Source organism: Rhinolophus sinicus, chromosome 17, assembly GCF_057876585.1.
Source record: "Rhinolophus sinicus isolate RSI-liver-muscle chromosome 17, RSI-T2T, whole genome shotgun sequence".
In the NCBI taxonomy this organism is placed as follows: domain Eukaryota; kingdom Metazoa; phylum Chordata; class Mammalia; order Chiroptera; family Rhinolophidae; genus Rhinolophus; species Rhinolophus sinicus.
The window spans coordinates 174,989,109-175,010,958 of NC_142517.1; the positions used below are offsets into that span (position 1 = coordinate 174,989,109).

Below are 21,850 nucleotides of genomic sequence, written 5' to 3' on the forward strand. Positions count from 1 at the left end.
TGATAATTGATTTACGCGAGCATCATCAATGGATGATAAAACAAGAGGATAAAAGTTTGATGAAGATTAGGATTTCTACAGTCTCAAATTATCTGCTGGAAATATTCATTCCTTACAGAGGTGAAAATAGTCATTTTACAGTGATAAAACTGTAAATTGACAGATACCAACTACGAAGTGATCCAAGGGGGTATAAATTATCAGTAATGGTATAAATCAACATCGTGTGTCTACTGATATGATGTCCTAGCTATTCCCGCAGCCTAGAATACTCTTTCACCAGATACCTTCTTGGGTAACTCACTCACTTCACTGAAATCTTACTCAAATGTCACCTTCTACCCTGACCATTCTTTTCAATACTGCAATTGGCCCCTCATCTCCCTCATTCCACGTTATCTGACTCTACATTTCCTTTTTTCATAGCACTTACTAGTTTTATAATTTTCTTCTTTCACATTTATGTCTTACCCACCCTACCCTCACCCCTGAGAGTGTAAACATTACAGGAACAGGGATCTGTTTTGTTCACTAATGTATCCTAAGAGCCTAGAATAATTCCTGGCACTTAGTAAGTGCTCAAGAAATATTTGTTAAATGTTGAATGAGGGCAAGTACTAGGCTATCAAGAGTAACTACTATCTTGGCCATACCTGGGATCAGAGGTTACTTCAGAATTTCTATATAGAGGGACTTGGGATAGTAATTATTTTGGAAACTAAGTGAGAAGGTGTTGTCTTGAGTTGTGTCTAAACAGCAAGCACACTGTACGCCCTTAGTACATTTATTTGAGTGGTTTGGTAAAGGCTGATGAAGAGCATGCAGAGTTAATGTCCCCTCCCAAACACCCCTCCCTTTGAGCCCCTATGTATGATCCCAAGTCAGCTTTCACACTGATACACAGCTCTAACTCACACAAAAGCTACTTTGTATTCTAGAAATAGTACATTTTAATTCCTTGTTCCTAAGACATGATTTGAAAGTATGCTCTTACCTGCACAGTTGACCATATGTATTTCCATTCCATTTGGGAATTTTGATTGTAGCAGTAACAGTCTGACTTAGAAGTTTTAATTAAATCCATTTCTTTCAAAGCTTTACACCTTGAAACTGAGAAATGGAAAAGAGAATATATTTCCTAAATATTAATTGCCCAGCATCTTATCTTTTTGTTTGTTTGTTTTTATTCACAGGAATAATGGTAACTATTTTTTATATTCTATGACCAATACATTCTTCTGCATGGCAGTTAGCAGTCCTCCAGTCTTCCCAGCTGAGCAGGAGACAGACCACAAATGATAGTCCAATGTCAATGCACAAAGAACACAAGGAACAGGCACATATTCCATCCTGAAGTAGAGAATAAGAATTGAGGGCAGCTTCCCAGGAAAGAGGAAATGTGAGCGAAGCACCAAAGAATCAAGTTGGAGGCAACAACACAGAAGTTATGTGGTGGGGGTGGCAAATATGTACAAAACTACGGATATGAGAGAAATTAGGGAAGTGGTTCAGCCAATCACTGAGGATGGAGTGCAGGGAATACATGAGGACATTTCAACACCTGCAGCTAGAGAGCTAAGCAGTGGTTACTATTACACTAAGGAGTGTGGACTTCATGCTGAAAGAAGAGCATTGAAGGATTTTAGGTATCAAAGCCTCAGCAGGAAACTGTTGCCACTCAAAAGGGTTTAACTGAAAAGAGTTCAATGAAGCTGTGAGGGGGGTTAAGGCACTAACAATAAAGCACCAATGTGAGCAGGAAGCCTTCAACACCCCTAGACCCGCAATGGCAAAGGGGGGACAGAATGTTACTAGAGCTACTGGGGGATGGGTGACAGTAGCCTAATGGAATGCAATCCCTGCCAGAACTACAGTGGGATGGTGGGGTGAGACTATGGGTACCTTAGCCTCTCTCTCCTGCCCTCCTGACAGCAGCAAACCCAATGGGAAGCCAGAGGACAAAGAAGCCCAGGTGATACAATCCATAGATACAAGCCCAGGGGAGCGAAGGGCCGAGAATGGATCTGCGGGAACAGAGAGAATAACCAGTTCAGGAAGGAAATGACAGGAACACAGCCATCTTTTAGAAAGAGCATTCTGGAAGCTATCGGAAACATTGACGGGAAGAAGACTGACAGCAGAAGAACCACCTAGGAGGCTACTGAAGCAATCTCGGCAAAAAATGAACCACCTAAGTAGGAGGGAGAAAGAACAGGTTAAAGAGCACTTACGAAGTGGAAGCAACAGACAGAGAGATTCATTACATGAGGGACAGCAAGATGACGTGAAGGTTCCAGTGAGTGAGAGATGGGGAGGGAGGCCCTCCACCCAGATGAGGAATACTGGAGAAGCAAGGGTGGGCAGGAAATGGGGAGGGCGATGAGTTCAATTTTTGGACAGACTGAGTTTAGGTTGGTGAGGCTAAGTGAAGACGGAGAGGTCCGCAGTACAGGGGAAATTTGACTGGAGGCAGATGAAAATACATACATGTGTGTATAAATATGTGTTATATGTCATATATAAATAATTAACATATAATACAATACAACACAACATAATATACAGAAAGAGACAGGTGCTCTATTATAGATGGTAAATGTAGTAAATGCCACAAGAAAATGATAAAGTAATGGGGTTCTTCTGCTGCTGCATTTGAATTTTAAATGAAGTGAGATGAAAGTCATAAATCCTTCTAGATCCAGGATAGGATATCACCGCATCTGTCAATAGGAACCAGGAACACGGACTGCTAATGGGCACACAGAGAAATAGGCCTTCCCCCCCCCCCCACATTCCTTTAAAGAGGGGTCAGCTGTTTCTCCAGAAAAACCTGAAACAAAGCCAGACAACCTGTTCCCCACAGGTGGGGAAGAGTGGATAATCAGCATTAACTTGCCAACAATTACACCCACTCGGAATAATGCTGACGAAGCTCAGGTAAGTCCGTCCTGGCTAGAAACGTCCTTAGCACTGAGCTCAAGAAAGTGAAGGCAGACTTGGAGAAAGGACAATGTGAGTGTCCACTGCCTCCTGAAATGACTGCATGGAGATCACAGTCACCAAAGCAGGAAATTTACACGAGGAGCCAGTATCTTCCACTGTGATATTGTCAAATCATTTCATCTTTCCTCTTAACATTTTGAGGAAACGTATGTTTTTAAATATACCAACAAATTTGCAGAGTTTGAGAGTGTGAGATGCAAATACAAGAATCCAGGTTAAGAGGCAGGTTTCAAAAGGCACGAGAAGGAAGCTTCAGAGGCTTTCTGTTAAATACAGGATACTAACAATTAAAAATGCATTCCTGCATGGTCTCTTTATACGCAAGAGCCAAAAGGAGAATGCAGAACTGGTGCAACCCACACACAAGGCCACGGATGTTGAGGTGCATTCCTGGGTGTATGTGAGATGCAAATGACTCCTGGCCAAGGGCTGCACCAGGGAGAGGGCACCACCCGGACATCAAGGGGCTGCGGCTGGCTGTGCAAAACGGAATGTCCAAGAAGGCAGTGTAGACCCTGGAGCAGCCTGAGCAACTGTGATGAGAACACACTCAGGCACATTAAAAGCCCTCAGCTCCAGACTCGCCTTCCACATCCCATGTTCTGCCTCCGCCCAGCTTCCTGTGGGGAGGTGAGCAGGAACAGGGCTAAACTAGGCAGCTAGAATTGAGAACTTCATGCTGGGGTCCCTCATAAGAGAGGAATTCCTACCTATTGTTGGAAAGCGGTGCATTCCAGTGGGGCAGGTGAATGGCATGAGGTCTCCGGTCCACAGGCCCCAGCAGCCCCTTAACTTCCAGCCAGTTCTCTCATCAGGGTTACTCTTAATACCACACTGTGCTCAGGGCTAGGGGCCCTCCTGTGGGTGCCTCCAGGGCCCCTGCATTCCCCTCTCCTACTGGGCTCACTACTTCAAGGGTTGAATCAATTCCCACAAGAAAGGTGAACTACCCTCTCACTTGTTAGCGACCTAAGGGAATATCCTCTTTGGGGCCTGAGCTTTGCAAACAAATGCTACCTTCAAACTGTTTTTTTTTTTCCATTTGGTCCTAAGACTGTCTCCAAAATCATTTGATATTTGTGACTCTTAAGAGCAAGATGATGCAATTTCAGTACAGTTTCCTTCAGTAGGTTGAATTTAGGAGTAAAGGATTCTTTGTTGTCCAAGCCACAGTCTTTTGCACATTGGATTACCATCATGGCCTTCGGGCTGGTCTCCCTGCTTCCAGAATTGCGCACACAACTCTCCCCACAACCTATTCTCTAGTCAGCATGTACATCTTTTAAAAATATCGATCAGAGCGCATCACTGCCCTCCTCAAAACCCTCCAGTCACTTCTTACCGCACCCATAATAAAACCCACCCTCCCTTCCAAGGACCCAGGTAGCTCTAACATTCTCTCCTCCACTTTTCCTGTGTCTTGCAGGGTTTCTGGTCCCGCTCCCCGCACAAGAACGCAGGATATGGTGAGGCCAAAAAGGAACACCCACGGAGCCATAAATAGGGGAGTCATACCACTATATTCTCGCTGGAGGCTGAGCTGGAGACACAGGAAGTAGGAGCCACACGATCCGCAATCTGCCGTCCGCTTTTCTGCCAACCAGCCAACCAACAACACCCTAGCGTAGCCACGGCAGTTATATGAGTGGCTAATGGCTAACTGGTAACAGCTGATGGCCAACTAGTCACAGCTGATGGCCATCTACTACCCAAGCCAGCACCTTTCCACATGAGGCCAAGAGCCTGGAAACTGCTCTCTGGGACTCTGTCCCCACACCCTGTTTGGCTGCTCCAGCCACACCAACCCTCCTTTCCTCAAGATGCTGCGCCACCCCTGCCTCAAATTTTCCTACTTGCTGTTTCCTCAACCTGCAACCTGCTTTCCCCAGATCTTAGCAGAGCTCGTTCCTTCCGATAATTTGTTTGCTCAAAAGTCACCTTCTCAGGAAGGCCTTCTCTGACCCCACTGTCTAAAATGGCACACTCCCTTTTCACCTGCTTTCTTCTTACTCTGTGTCGTGGGGGGGACCCTGCTCACTGCGCCATTTGTTGTGCGGGGAGGCCTGCAGGGTCTCTGCTCCCGCTCCCCATACAAGAACGCAGGACATGGTGAGGCCAAAAAGGAACACCCACGGAGCCATAGGTAGGGGAGTCATACCACTATATTCTCTCTGGCGGCACTATACTCTCACTGGAGGCTGGATCCACACTGTCCGCAAACCGCCATCCACACTTGCCAGCCCAGCCGCCATCTTCTTGCTAGCCCCCATTCTTCTCTCTCTCCCTCTTTTTCATAGCCACAGCAGTTATATTGTGGCCAATGGCTCACTGGTTACAGCTGACGGCCAACTAGCCACAGCTGATGGCCATGCAATCACAGTTGGCCATTTACTACCTGAGCCAGCACCTTTCTATGTGAGGCCGAGAGCCTGGAAACTACTCTCTGGGGCTCCGCCCCCACACTCCACCCCTACAGGCTCTCGCCTCACAATCTACGCGACAAGCGTCTTCCGCGAGGGGACCTGTGCGAGGAGCCCGGGGGTGAATGCAATATCCTGGACACAGCCAGGCTCTCTGGGCACAGCCAGGGTTTCTCAGGGCACCACCAGTGCTTCTGGGCACGGCCAGACTTCCTGGACTTCTTAGGGTACCACCTGTCTTCCCGGACACAGCCAGGGTTTCTCAGGGCACCACCAGTACTCCTGGGCACAGCCAGACTTCCTGGACTTCTTAGGGTACCACCTGTCTTCCCGGACACAGCCAGGGTTTCTCAGGGCACCACCAGTACTCCTGGGCATGGCCAGACTTCCTGGACTTCTTAGGGTACCACTAGTTTCCCCGGGCACAGCTAGGATTTCTCAGGGCACTACCACTCTCTGTGGGCACAGCCAGACTTCCTGGACACAGCCAGGGCTCTCAGGGCACTGCCACCCTCTGTGGGCACAGCCAGACTTCCTGGACACAGCCAGGGCTCTCAGGGCACTGCCACTCTCTCTGGGAACAGCCCGACTTCCTGGGCACAGCCAGGGTATCTTCAGGGCACAGCCAGACTTCCTGGACTCAGCCAGGGCTCTCAAGACACTGCCACTCTCTCTGTGCCTCTCGGGGTACCCTGCTGGAACAACAGTGACTCACAATCAAGGTGCTTACATATTCTCAATGGCGGCCAGTCAAGAGACAAAAGCAAATATCCCCCAGTTCCACTAACAACAGTTCCCAAACAAACAGTCAAGCGGTCCATTAAATTAGGGATGGAAGGCAATTCCCCATAGTCCATAGTCATTCACCAGGGCTGTCCTGGGGATGAGGGACGACCTTGACCTCACCCTCATGTCCCACGGAGGACTCAGCAAGCGTTACCTCCTGGGACTACAAGTCCTGCATCCGGGCTGCCCAAGCAGGAACCTCCCGGCCCACAGGGCTGCAACGACCTTCGCTTTCTCCAGCCTGTGCTGGTTGGGGAACCGTCCACATCTTTCCACCTCTCCACGGGGCTCCATCTCTCCAGCAGCTGCATGGCTTTTCCTGTGCTGGTGGGAGAACCATCCACGTCCTCCCACCCCTCCACGGGGGTCCAGCTCTCCGGCAGCTGCTCCTCCTGGTCTTCCTGAGACTGGGTGTTCACACGCACAAACTGCTCCACCGTCCTTCGGAGAGCTTTGGCCGGCACCATACCCTGCTCGCTGCGCCATTTGTCGTGGGGGGGACCCTGCTCGCTGCACCATTTGTCGCACAGGGCGGCCTGCAGGGTCTCTGCTCCCGCTCCCCATACAAGAACGCAGGACATGGTGAGGCCAAAAAGGAACACCCACGGAGCCATAGGTAGGGGAGTCATACCACTGTATTCTCTCTGGCGGCACTATACTCTCACTGGAGGCTGGATCCACACTGTCCGCAAACCGCCATCCACACTTGCCAGCCCAGCCGCCATCTTCTTGCTAGCCCCCATTCTTCTCTCTCTCCCTCTTTTTCATAGCCACAGCAGTTATATTGTGGCCAATGGCTCACTGGTTACAGCTGACGGCCAACTAGCCACAGCTGATGGCCATGCAATCACAGTTGGCCATTTACTACCTGAGCCAGCACCTTTCTATGTGAGGCCGAGAGCCTGGAAACTACTCTCTGGGGCTCCGCCCCCACACTCTGTTTTATGTTTTCTTCATATTACATTTGTATTTAGTAATTTAACTCTTGTCTTTCCACGGTTAGGGACACTCAGGATCCCCAGCACTTAAATTTATTTGTCTTGTGTAACCAAGCCCATGAAAGCCTGACCAATCTTTACAAAAGCCTGTCCAGTGCCAGTCAGCACTGTAAAAGGAGCTGCGCTCTGGCACTCCCCTTGAAGCAACCCAACAGGACAGGGCACCCCACCCCGTCCAGCCTGTGACAGTGCCACCCCACCCACAGATCTCACAGGCTACACCTCCCCTTTACCTTAACTGGGTTGAGAGCTGTAACCCTTACTATCCCCCTGGGAGAGGGACCCTTTTTTCTCCTCAGCTGATAGAGGACAGCAGGGAGAAGCAAGAGGTGGCATTCAGCTTGTTTTTGTTTTACCCATATATGGTACATCAGTGTATGCTATGTGTCATGCGGGAGACCCTGCTCGCTGCGCCATTTGTTGTGCAGGGCGTCCGGCGGGGTCTCTGCTCCCGCTCCCCACACAAGAACGCAGGATATGGTGAGGCCAAAAAGGAACACCCACGGAGCCATAGGTAGGGGAGTCATACCACTGTATTCTCTCTGGCGGCACTATACTCTCACTGGAGGCTGGATCCACACTGTCCGCAAACCACCATCCACGCTTGCCAGCCCAGCCACCATCTTCTTGCTAGCCCCCATTCTTCTCTCTCTTCTGCTAGCGTAGCCACAGCAGTTATATCAGTGGCCAATGGCTCACTGGTTACAGCTGACGGCCAACTAGCCACAGCTGATGGCCATGCAATCACAGTTGATGGCCATTTACTACCTGAGCCAGCACCTGTCTATGTGAGGCTGAGAGCCTGGAAACTACTTTCTGGGGCTCTGCCCCCACACTGTGTAAGGGACCTCCCAGTTAGAAGAAAAGAACTGGCTCTGAATTTCACCTCGTCTACAACCAGATTAAGGAAAGTATGAATAGAGATAGGCTGCCCTGACTGATACCTGTAGAAACACTAGTAAAAGCATGTTGTAAACAGTGTCTCCCCTGGAATTCTCCAGAGTGGCCACTGGCTTTGAGATGAAGTTGATATAGAATTTATAGAATATATGAGCCATTATAGACAAGGTGTCGACATTTCATCGTGTCCTCTGGCTGCCCTCATTGTTATCACCTCTTTCCTGAGATGAATGCATGTCAATCAACCCACGCAAGAATTCCTAAATATCTAAGAAACTAGAAACTCACAGCCACAAGAAGCCACAAGCCTAGCTCCAAGTGAATTCATGTGAACCTTAAGCCATAGGCTAGTTGGAGGAGGCGTAAGACAGTGACTTGTGACAACCAAGATTGTTATCACAGCTGGCCTACTGCCTTCCTAGAGAGAACCAGACCTTTTTATCTTAGATCATTTATAAAGGTTATGTGTTTCCTAGGCCTCTCTCCCTTCAGCAATCTTCTTCTAGAGACATTTCATTATTCAGTTTCTACTTCCTCTATCGCCACCTGAGGGTGGGACGTAGAAAATGTAGCCAGCTTAACTGCCTATCTGCACCCTGTCACCTGTTCACGCCCTGACAGTGGAAGCTGTGAACCTGAATGCCTGTTTGCAGGTGTCATTTTATTCATGTGGCCTCAGTCTTGGCTGGTTCATTCCTCTAGGACAGAACTTCCTGGTGGTAGATGTAAGTAAACACAAATACATCACAGTATCAAAAATCTCCTTACAATGCAATCCAGAAAACAAAGGGGGATTTCTAGGGAGTCATAAAAATGCAATAATCATCATTCATTTGTTCGAAAGAGAATAGCTGCCTAGGGAGAGCTACGGCTTCTACTACGTAGGGCTGAAATATGTCTCCACCTGGAGGGTGCCCCATAACCTAGGTATTTGATTCCAATCAGTAGAAAGATCTGGAAGTGTGGGCTATCCCAGCTCTGGCTCACCTCCCATGCACTTAGGAGTATCTGGGACCAATCCTGAATGCTATCCTTACTATGGCTACCTCATCAAGGCTGCGTCTCTAAGCATCCCTTCCTTAACTCCCTGCTGTCCTTGGCAGGCTCTCTTGATCATTTCAATAAACTTGTCTTCTGGAGAACAGTCTATTTCTGGACAGTTGTGCCCCAACTGCTAAGACAAAGCACAATTATTTACATTACCAAACGATTCAAGTCAGGGTTACCTTAACCAAAGTGATCTCTTAGTTCATTTTAAATACCACTCAATTTATAAATATTGAATTAATCTAATTTAAGACTATACATCGTATTTAAAAAGGTACAGCTGCATATCATCTGCTTTAACTAGTAAATTCAAAACTATTCCTTTGTAGTTCTTTTGTCATTTATTAGTTTTCCTAAATGCATAAGAATATATTTAAGTTCAAGAGTTTAAACATAAGGTAAAAATATTCAGTCAATACTTCAGAAAAGGGCAGATAGTACTTAAACCTACGTATAGAATATCTTAAAACTAAAAAGCACCAACACTGCTCGAATATTAGCAGATCTTAAACTCTAACATAAAAATAATTCAGCAATGTTCCCTCTGATAATTTAACCTTACATGGCCCTCATATGGGAAAAAATATATCTATAGGTGAAACTATAACAGAATAATATGAAATTAGACTTATGAAATTAGACTGCCATGTTTTCCTATAACTGCTTTTCTTTTAGGACAAGGAAAGGGAATGGGAAGAATAGGAAAAACAAAAAGCAAAACACAAACATACCTGAACTCCTGAAAATTCAAAAGGAAAAAGGGTTTTTCTGGGTATTATTTTGTAAATTCATTGTCAAAGGAGTTAGCAAGTAGCACCAGTTACAAAAGTAACTTCTCTATTCTACTAACCCTAGTTTTCTCTTTTTTTTTTTTTTTTTTTTAACATGACTTGTATATAAATCTTGATTTTCATTTCTCTAAGAACATGCATAGAGAATGAAACTGAAATTAGCCCATGCTAATGCATATTCAGGTAGGATTTCAACTTCAAGTATTGATTTTTCTTTTCCATAGATTAATCTGAAAGCTGTGGTTTCAAATGCCCTATTGCTATAGTTCAAGCCTGGGAATTCAATGCAGTGGCCTTAATTTCCTCACAGGACAACACATGGTTTCTAGGAACCTCACCCACTGGTTGCAAACCATGGTGATTCTTGCCTTGAAGTTTCTCTTCCTGTCAGCCAGACAACTACCTGCCCCTCCTATGTGTCAACTGCCTCTGACTTTTCTCCAGATAGGGTGACACAGGGTGACAGAAAGCTGGTCTTGGACTGGATGTTCTCCATTCCATGGCAGGAAGTGTGTGTGTTCAAGATGGAAATTTAGAACAGGAAGTGTCATCTAATCAAGGCCTCTCATATTGTAGATGGACCCTATTTTATGAGAAAAAGTACCAGCTGTCGGATTTCAGGGTTTCTTGTTAAAAGTGAGACTTTTAAGAGCAGCAATGATTCTTATATTTTGTGTATTCTAGAGGTTTCAGCAGTGTCATTGGCACACAACAGGATCCAGGATGCTTCATAGTCCATGTTGTAAAGCTTATCTAGAATGGCAAATATTGCTATAAGGCTCGGAAATTGCCCTGTTTTTTTTTCTTTTTTTCAGCTGTAGGCTAGAATTTTATCATATCAGGGGCATCATGCATGTCTCAGGCAGAATATAGGCATTAATGTTTGCCTTTGATTAACAAAATAGAGCAGTGAACTGTTAACACTAAATCTGGTACCACAAAAACTTGAAAAACACTGGGTTCATTGAGGCAAATAAAAAGGTGAGGAAAATATTAGAAACTATTCAGCAATAGAATATCCTCATTTTATTGATGAGAAAACTAAGAGGTATGATATAAAACTACGATGAATGTTTAAATTGAAAAAAAATTATTATAGTAAAAGACGCATTGTCATTAATCCCCCTCAAAAGACCCCCCCACCCTTGCTTCGAACACACTTATCCCATCGTTCTTGCCACTTTCTGAAGCAGTTCTGGAAGTTGTCTTTTGTGAATGTCTTCAGTTGTGCTGTCGTGGCTGCCTCAATGTTCTGAATCATTTTGACTTTGGGGAAGAGCCAGAAGTTGCAGGGTGCCAGATCCAGTGAATAAGGTGGATGAGGACACACCGTAATGTTTTTATTTGACAGAAATTGCCATATACCAGAAGCGATGTGTGACACGGAGCTGGAGGATGATTTAAAGCACACTTTAAAACACACTTTCAATCATAGCTCACACCCGACTGATTTAACTAAACAACGTGAAACTTGTCACACACTGCTACTAAGATTCTACATGCCACTTCCCGTACTGAAGATCTCTGCCTTTCTACTGGATGGCACTCAGCAGGAGCATTCACCATATTTTGTGATCACAATGGAAAGGCTCCATGTCACACATCACTTCTGTCAAATAAAAACATTATGGTGTGTCATCACCCACCTTATTCACTGGATCTGGCACCATGTGACTTCTGGCTCCTCCCCAAGTCAAAATGACCATGAAAGGTAAACATTTTGACTTGATTCAGGACATCGAGGCAGCCATGACAGCGTAACTAAAGACACTCACAAAAGAGGACTTCCAGAACTGCTTCAGTAAGTGGCAAGAATGATGGGAATAAGGTGTTCAAAGCGAGGGGGAGTATTTTTATGGGGATTAATGGCAATGTGTCTTTTACTGTAATAAGTTTTTTTTATTTAAACATTCACTGTATTGTTTGATTACACCTGTATGATACATAAAGATTATTGCCTGGATCATGGTAACGCTACAAGTGGGTGGTTGAATGTAATGACTGAGGTTCGTCCAGGATTACTAACAATTTTCTGGTTTTTGCCATGCTCAGAAACCTTCCTTCTTAGACAGATCTGTGGGTTACTTTTTCATCAGTATATACTGATCACATTTCTTACTACTAAGCCTTCATTTCCTCATCTGTAAAAATGGATTTATAAATGCTACCTAACCTCCCACAGGGCTACTATGGGTATTAAATAAAAATGAAGTTAAAGTACTGTTAGCACTGCCTAATATATAGTACACACTCAACAAATGTTCAATTAAAACTGGTGTGGAATAATTCCCCAAGATTCCTGAGTTGGCAACTGTGGCAAAATCTAATAATTGTGTTCATCCTTAAACAAAGAAACCTGATTTTACTGGGGGGGAGCTACACAGCTAAAAGATCACACTTGGTTGCCTCCCTTGCAGTCAGAGGTAGCCAATGAGTTGAAGAGAAATTGGTGGGCTGTGATTCCAGGAAATATTTTAAATGATTTTATGGGGGGGAAAATGAAATAGAAATATTAAAATTCATGCAAACTAGTAGCAGTTCTGGAGTTAGAACTCCCGACTTAGCCTTCTGTGCCAGGACCTTGAGAGCACTGCACAGATAAACCAAAACAACACTAGGAGCAGCTACAATTTCTTGTTTCCTATGTACCAGGTATTGTACACGTTAAACAACACAATAGTCCTGTGAGGTATAATTATCTGTTTTATGTGACCAGTAACATGACTTGCTCAAGCTCACAGAGCTAGTCAGGGGCAGGGGAATTTCAATCAGATTCTAAAGCTTAAGCTCTCACCTTCTCTAGTCTTGAGACCAAAGGAATAGAGACGTAATAAAGTTTTCAACATAAATGGATGTAACTATACAAAAGCTGTGCCAGTGACTTTGGACAAATCGAAATATTTCTGAATTTAGGATGCTGCGTCTGTAAAACTGGGGAACTAGGCCAGACTTTGAATTTTGCGATTGCTTCTAATCCTAAAATTGTAAAATGTCCTGTGTCAGCAGAGATCAGGGAAGCCCAGGCGGAAACGGAGGTTGCGCCTGCCCCGAGTACAGGCCGCGCCCGCGGGTGAGCCTTCCGCGAGACTAGAAAGCGCCCACCCGGCTCCCTGGAGCTCGCGACCCGGAGCAAAGGGAGCCACCTCGCGGTGCCCAAGAAACCCAGGAGCATAGAAGCCCGGGAAAGCGAGCGCGCGCGCGCCGCCGGTACCCGCGGTTACCTGACAACGCCGCCGCGCCCGCCTCCTCCCCGCTCACCGCGCCTGCGTGCAGTGTGGCCACGGGCTGCAGCCAAAGCAGCAGCCAGCACAGCCCTGGGGGTGGTCTCATTCCGCCCCGGGGTCAGCTCCGCGCCACCCAGCGCGGCAAGAGCCCTTGGGGGCCGGTTGGGTCTGGAGTAAAAGAAATGGCGCGTGGACTAGAGGGGGCGACGGGGCGGGGCGAAACGGGTGAGGCCCCGCCTCCCCCGAGCAGAGAAGGAGGAGTCGGTCTGATGCTCCGCCTCCGCCCGCGCCAGCTGGGCCCCGCTGGCCAAGGTCTCTAAGGCTTCGGTAGCTCTTTCCCGGCCCCTCCTGGCCTCCGAGCCTTCGGGCATCGTTCTCTCTTCCAGACGCTTGGGACACATTCCACCAATTTCTGCGCCAGGGCGGTTGTGGGTTAGGAGGGGCCACTCCTCTGAATTTTGCTTAAAACTTGTCATTCCTATGACTTGAGGGGTTTTAGCGCTCAATTTTCAGAGCTCTCACTAGTGTGTAAATCAGCTTCTTTATTTTTCCTTTTTTTTTTTCATTTTACTTCTGTTTGTAACAAGCAATAAGAAGTCGAAGATTTGGTTGCTTAAATAACATTGATTTGTACGTCTAAGCTCATAAACACCACATTTCAGTATAAAGAAGCTGGAAAATGTCCCCTCACTAATATAAAACATCCCTTAAAATTACCTTGCAGTTAGAAAAAAAAGATAATAAGGAACAGATTAGTAGTTGCGGGGGGCGGGAGTAGTTGGGTGGAATGGGTAAAGGTGATCAAAAGGTGCAAACATCTGGTTACAAGATAAATATGTTGTGGGGATGTAATGTACAGCGTGGTGGCTAAAGTTAAAAATACTGCATGGTATATTTGAAAGTTGCTAAGAATATATCTTAAAAATTATCACACACAAAAATTTGTAACTGTGAGAGGATGGATGTTTGACTAAACTGATTTTGGTGATCATTTTGCAATATATACATAAATCATTATGTTGTACACCTTAAACTAATACAATATTATATGTCAATTATATTTTAGTAGAACTGGAAAATATCTTGAATGGCCTTACTATTGATTAGTATAAAACTTGGAGGCTTAAATAATGTTATACTGTACTTTTTTTTGTTTTTTTTTTTAAGTACAGACCCTCCTCAGGCCCTGGAAATCCATTAATATGATTCAATATTTCACACTAAACATAGAATAAAAGGTCATTTCCCTTTGCTAATTCTGGTCTGCTGACATACCTCAGACAACCCAATTATGACAGCAATCATCTAAATATAGCTCAGCCTCATTTTCCCTAAAAGTCTGAGTAGGACTCACTAGACTTACCCTGGCTTCAAAGTAAGCTTTAACCAACTGCTTTCAAACACCTGGCACCATGTGTACACCCATATATGGATTTTAGAAAGTTCAGAAATCTCCTTGTTAGGGAGTCTTCTGGGGGATGATGTTTTACAAGTACACTATTATTACTTGAACTCCCACCTTGTCTGGCCCTGCAGACTGTCTCCAGAGAAACAGCAGAACTCTGGATCGAAGTGTGAGGTGTACACTTGCCTCTTGCACAATGTCCCCCACACCCCCAACCACATTCATTTTGATTTAGTTTAATTTTGCATGGTACTATGGAAAGTGGCCAATACAAACAGTTCTTCAATGACAAATGTGGTTTCCTGAAGATGTACCAACGTACATCTTGAGAAATGAAGAACAGGCAACAATGTACTAAGTTAACATTTAAAGTGCTATTCATGTAGTACATCCTTAATAAATAACAGTAAAGAAACTAAATTGAAACACCATTACTCTCTATGGGATTGCAATAAACATTTTTTCCAGATATAACAAGAATATTAGAAGGTGACAGTTCTGTCTTTAGGGGACAATCAAGAAACCTCTCCTAATGTGTCTAAACTGTTCTCTCATATGAAAACTTCAAGCCACCAGGAGAGAGGCAGAAAACACTACCCCAACAGGGCCATGACAAATATCCACTGCTTCTGGGAGAGAGAGAGAAGCACAAACCCTCTATTTCTGGGGAAGCAGCAGGAAACACTGGGGCTCAGTGCCCTGAACTGATATAAAGTAAAGGTTGGGTATTGCTAGGAAACCCTTTCTCACTGCACACACCAGACACAAAGTGGGATTTGGCAGCAATGGGTCAGAGGGTCAGAAATGCTGAGAAAGCCTCACCTCTAACGCTCAGGTACAGAGGACCTACCAAAGGCCAAGGCTGGACCAGCAGTACGCCCCTTTGCCCTACTACAAGCCAAGCATCAGTAACAAGCAACCCTAGTTTTTTTTTCTGAGGAGGAGAAAGAGTGTGGGAAGAGATCCCCCTCTATAACACTGTATAAAAAAAACTGGTGAAAGCTGAGGGACACTGAGGAAAAACTCTCCAGTACTCCAGGTCCAACACGGTACAAGGTAACAGCAGGAAAATTTGAATCTTGTGGTACACCAAAGGTAATGATAACAACAATAAAACCTGATGTCAGCTTAACTCCTGCCTAGATTGACTCAATCACCCACATTATTCATCTGACAGAACAGGCATGCCCATTTCTGGGTATAAATATTATTTACTTTAGTCTTTACTGTTTTTCTACGCATGATATCCGTTATACAATCACAATTATAAGATACCAAAAAAAGCAGGGGCGAAAAATCCATTATCAAGAACTAAAGCAATCAACAGACCCAGATTCAGAAATGACCCAGATGTTGAACTTGATTAATATGTTAAAGGATCTAGTGGGAAAGGTGGACAACATGTGTGACCATATAGGGAATTTCAGCAGAGAAACGGAAGTTATTAAAAATGTGAAATGAGAATGCTAGAAACTAAAAATACATTATGAGATGTGAAGAATTGCTTCAATGTGCTTATCAAAACACTGGGCATAGCTGAGGAAAGGAGCAGTGAACTTGAAAAGAGGTAAATAAAGATTAGACAAACTGAAACACAAAGCAAGAAAATAATTTTTTGAAAAATCAGAGCATGCAAGAACTGTGAGACAACATCAAGTGGATTCACAAATATAATTGAAGTCTCAGAAGGAGGGGAGAGAAAAGATGAGGGAGAGGAAATATATTAAGATATAAAGCTGAGAATTTTACAAAATTAATAGAAACAGAATATAAAATGAAAATCTTGAAGGCAGAGAAAATGACACAATGCAAACAGAGGGATAAAACTTATAGCAAGCTTCTTGTCAGAAACCATGTAAGCCAGAAGATAATGTAGTGACATCTTTGAAGTAGTAAAAGAAAAACAATACTGTTGATCCAGAATTCTATACCCAGCTGCAATAACTAATTTTTCTTTTTCATTTCTAGCAGATGCTCACTACAGGAAATGTTAAAAGAAGTTCTTCAGGCAGTAAGAGTATGATAGCAGATGGAAATTTGAATCTACACAAAGAAAAATGGCTCTAGAAATAATAAAAACAAGAGTAAATATAAAAGCAAAATAGTTGCAATGCACCATGAGAATTTTATGTATAATTAAATGAACGGCAACAATATGAAAGAAATGGAAGTATACCATCATCAAGTTCTTTCACTATATGTGAGTAACATAGTAGTACTTGAAGTTAGACTGTGATGAATTAAAGATGTATATTGTAAACCTTAGCGCAACCACTAAAATCTTTTTAAAAGAGATATAACTAATAAATCAATAGTGGAGGTAAAATGAAACAATAAAAATCCAAAGGAAGGCAAGAAAATAAGAAAAAATTGACAAATAGAAAACAACTTAAAAGATGGTAGATTCAAATCCAATCATATCAATAATTACATTAAATATAAAAGGTCTCAAAAACCTAATTAAAAGGCAAACATTGTCATAATGGATAAATAAGCAAAAGCGTATTTATATAATATTTACTAGAAATATGTCTTAAATATAAAGATATACATAAATAGGTTAAAAAGGATAGAAAAATGTATTCCATACAAACACCAATTAAAAGCAAGTTGAGTGGCTATATTAATATCAGACAAAGTAGACTCTCCAACTAGGAATATTACCATTAATTCAGTGGATCTACGGTAGGGCCTGAGATTCTGTATTTCTAACAAACTCCCTGGTGGTCTAAAGACTACACCTTGAGCAACAAGTCCTTAGAACACGAGGCCCATAGATAAATAGGCAGAATGAAGGCAGATGGAGCCCAAGATCAAATTATTTGGAAAATACAGCTTACTGTATTATCCCCCTTTGATGTTAGCAATGACAAATAGCATATTAAATACATTTAAAAATTCCTGCAGTAAAGAAATTGGAAGTAGGCAACCTTTAGGATGGCTTCCAATGATCCCATTTCCTGGTATTCATGCCCTTGTGTAATCCCCTCCTCTTGAGTGTGGTCTGGAAATATGGACTTGCTTCTAATGATTAGTATATGGCAAAAGTGATGAAATGTCACTTCCAATATTAGGTTATAAAAAGACTGTGGCTTCCATCTTGGGTGCTCTCTCTCACTCTCTGGGATTATTCATACCAGGGGGAAGTCAGTTACCATGTTGTGAGGCAGCTCTGTGTAAAGACCCATGTGAACGAGCAGATCTTCCCCAACAGAACTTTGAGATGATTACAGCAGTGACACCTTGATTACAGCTTTGGAGTGACTCTAAGCCAGAACCACCTAGTTAAGCTGCTCCTATATTCCTCAAAAACTGTAAGATAGTAAATGTATATTAATATTATTTCCACTTGCTAAGGTTAAGAGTAATTTGTTATTCAGCAATAGATAGCTAATATAAAATTAGTTTATCTTTCCCTACCCAGTGTTTAGATCCAAGAATTGGCTAGCTATTTTTTGTTTTTGTTTTTTTAAGGAGGGCGAAGTTAAGGTGGCCCATGATGGGATCAAACTGGCAACCTTGGTAGTAGTAGCAACGCACTCTAAACAACTGAGCTAATGAGCCACCCCCAGATTGGTTAGTTTTTACTCTACTGATGCTATTGGTATTGAGGAATTCTGGGTACATATACTCCACCCAAATTTAAGCCTGATAATTATTTTTCCCAAATAAAATCTATTAACATCCCATGCGTACACAGTTTAGGAAACACTACACTTAGTCTTTGGTAAAGTCTTATTTCAAAGTCAAACTTCAGCTGTATAAAGAGCTTTAGAGTACTTAGGCCAGAGTGTGAAAGATGCTAACAGGGGAGCCCACACCTAAGCTTCTTTGTGGTGACAAATATACCAAGAAAAAGGGGAAAAAGAGGAAGACAGAATTAGGAGTGCGGTCAGATTTAGAAACACTCGTAGGTCCTTTGACATCGTCATGAAACATTGCTTCCTTCTTATGATTAACAAATGGGATTAACAAACTGTGATTACTGCAGTCTACTGTTCTTAAATTACACCAGCATTTGTGTACCTCTTTGTAGGACATGAACTACATTAATTTAAAAACAAACAAACAAAACAAAACCCCATATAAAGAGGACACCTGCAGATTCTTGTTGAAAGCCTCCTAAGATATTATGAAGATGTGCTTTCTATTTCTCCACTGGAAAACAGGGAAGTTTGCCCATCAGAGGGTCAATGAGGTGAGACCTTTGTAGGTGGGCTCACCATTAAATTTGTTCAGATAATGTTAGACAATGTAACTGGATATTAATACCAGCCCATAAACTTCTACACCAAAAGAGATGATTGAAAAGGACAAAATTCATTGCTGCATTGAAGCAGCTGCCCAACTGTGCCTACAGGTGTTAGCTGTGGACTTTTGATAAACACTCTGTGTCCACCTCTAACACAGAATGAAGCACTGAAGCTATGGGATCTGGTTCTCATAGCTAGTGAAGTTAGCATTCTTGCCAGCATGCTAGCCATGAGGGTAAATAAATGTTTAGCATTGTAAAGGCAGATTCCCAGGACATACCCTCCAGAGATTGACTCAGTCCCTCTGAGGTAGAGCCCAAAATGTGCCTTCTTAATATGCACTCCCATGTGGTTCAGAAGCATTAGGACTAAACTTTTGAGTTTTACAAGTTTCATACTTGACAGTAAGCATTTTGGGCAAGTTTGTAGTCACAGCTAACATATTGTGTGTATATTTCATGTAACTCATATTGCTATAATATGACATACATTTATTGAAAATAAAACCAATGTATAATAAAGAGCTTCCTTCATGTTATCTTAGTGACGTGAGTTCCTTACTTCCATTTGACCATTTCTAGATGGTGTGAAAAATATTAAAATTCAGTTTTCAGCCTCTGCATGTTTATTTCTAGAGTTCTTGTTCTTCATAAATAATTGATTTTCTGAAATTGTCATAGGGTTATAACCAATCATTATGAATCAGAAATAAAATTTAGCACATGTCAGAAATTACTTAGGAGCTTTCACTTGGTTTCTGGTAGGTAGAACATTTAATTAAATGAATTAGAAGAAAACAGGTGAAGTTCTATTACTTTGGGTTCTTTCATAATGAATGATTTAGTTGATTACTGCAATGATACCTGCCAATGCCATAAAGATTACAGTAGCTATATGTAGATGAGGTCTGACAATTAAGTTTGTGAACTTGTTGCAATGATGTTGCTAACATTTTTTGATATTAGAGGGATTATTCATTATGAATTTGTACCAACTGGACAAACAGTTAACCAAGTTTATTATTTGGAAGTGCTGAAAAGGCTTCTAAAAAGTGCATGAAGAAGTTAGACGACTTGAACTTCTTGCCAACAATTCATGGCTCTTGCATCACGACAATGCACCAGCTCACATAGCGCTGTCTTTGAGGGAGTTTTTAGCCAGTAAACAAATAACTGTATTGGAACACCCTCCCTAATCACCTGATCTGGCCCCCAATGACTTCTTTCTTTACCTGAAGTTAAAGGAAATATTGAAAGGAAGACATTTTGATGACATTCAGGACATCAAGCGTAATACGATGACAGCTCTGATGGCCATTCCAGAAAAAGAGTTCCAAAATTGCTTTGAAGGGTGGACTAGGCGCTAGCATCAGTTCATAGCTTCCCAAAGGGAGTACTTCGCATGTGACAATAGTGATAATCAGCAATGAGGAATATAGCACTTTTTCTAGGATGCGTTCATGAACTTAATTGTCAGACCTCATATGTCATCATTTCTTCCTTAAAAAGAATTTCCACTTTTAGAATATTACATATCAAGAGAAGGAAACAAGCAAACAAGCAAACAAAAACAGGCCGTTCGAGACCTCTCCATAAAGAAAAAGAATAAAAATAGAAGTTGACTTGTTGGCTCATGTTTTTCTTAGCATATTTCATGTGGGAAATACTTTGAAATTGACTTGCCATATATTAACTCAATAGTTTTAATAACAATTCATGTCAAAACTAAAAGATAACTTTTCAGTACGAATAAATTATATTGGAAGGGATGCAAACAAATTTAATTTATAAGAAATAGATAACATGTTCTCTAACCTAAGTTGCTAAAGCCCTTGTTAAAAAAATAATTGGTCAAACTCAATTCAAATCTTTCAGTTCCAACTGAGAGTGGAATTCTTTAAAATAGTGGTTCTCAAATTTTGGTGGATAAAGCACCATCTCCAAACATTCTTCTTCAGTAGGTTCAGTGGATAGCCTGGGAATATACATTTATGATTCTGAGGCAAATAGTCTTTTGACCATAGTATTAGTCGTGGGAAAAAATATTCAAAAGTGATTGATGATTAGTTGATGATGGCTGGAAAATAGTATATATGGGAAAAGACTGATGTGCTTGGTTAATCTGAAGCAAAGAAGGTTAAAGAGTTACAGCTTTCTTTGTAAGAGTTAATTTATGGAACTAGGATACAGAAAATCAGTCACCAGTTAATTGTTACATTTTCAAAGAAAAGAGTAAAAAGGAAATAGGTTTAAATTGCAATGAGTCATCTTAGGGTTACACTGTAAATACGTTTTCCCAGCATCGTTTCTCTCTTACCTGAACCCCATCCAATTCTACTCCACTTCACTTGATTCCTAAAGAACCCCTGCCAAAGTTTCCTTTGCTGCAAATACACCCTTAGGACTCATTTTTCTTAACTTGTTTTTCTCTATAATCTAGGGGTTTTCTTCCCTCCACCAAAGTAATTTCTATTAAAACAATTTATAGTGAGATAATTATATTTGAAACTCTTTTTTCTTTCAGAGAAAGCTCTAAATTGCAGATATTCTTTTTGTTTAAGTTCTTTAATTGCTTTTATTAGTCACTTATTGACAATGACAAAGATTTTTGTATGATTCAGGAGCCCTTCAATTCAGTTAAAACAGGGATTTTTCTCCTCTTTCTTTCAGTTCCTGATCACATACTTCAGAATGTCCCCATTGGTCACAGTTATCCAGAAAAATTCTTCAATTAAAAAGGCATGTGGGGGCTGCGAGATGGAGATAAATGTAACAGTCTCATATTTTGTTCTTCTGCTTGTTCTCTCTCTCTCTCTCTCTCTCTCTCTCTCTCTCTCTCTCTCATCTCAATAGTTTCTATTTCCAATATTGCGGTCTATTTGTATTCTGTATCTGGATAAACCCAAGTGTATTTTAGAGTTGTTATACAGATTTTTGACTCCTTTATTTTCCAGGATGTTATTGTTGATCATAGGAGTGGAAAGAAAGTGTAAGCAACTGTTGGGAAGTAATTTATAATGTTTT

At 42.5% G+C, this 21,850-nt stretch overlaps 1 protein-coding gene across 9 annotated transcripts in view; it reads right to left on the reverse strand.

The window, feature by feature from the left end:
* Positions 1–21,850, reverse strand: part of NEMP2 (nuclear envelope integral membrane protein 2) — a 212,248-nt gene that overhangs the window by 108,266 nt on the left and 82,132 nt on the right. For 3 of the 9 annotated variants that reach the window (XM_088793799.1, XM_074339370.2, XM_074339364.2), the window contains one exon: positions 995–1,110. In XM_088793799.1, coding sequence (XP_088649925.1) covers positions 995–1,084 — 90 coding nt within the window. In that variant the 5' untranslated portion in view covers positions 1,085–1,110. Of the gene's footprint in view, positions 1–994; positions 1,111–1,902; positions 2,025–13,166; positions 13,508–21,850 lie in introns of those variants that run through there. The other 6 variants (XR_016019572.1, XR_016019571.1, XM_088793800.1 and 3 more) reach the window with 5 other exon arrangements.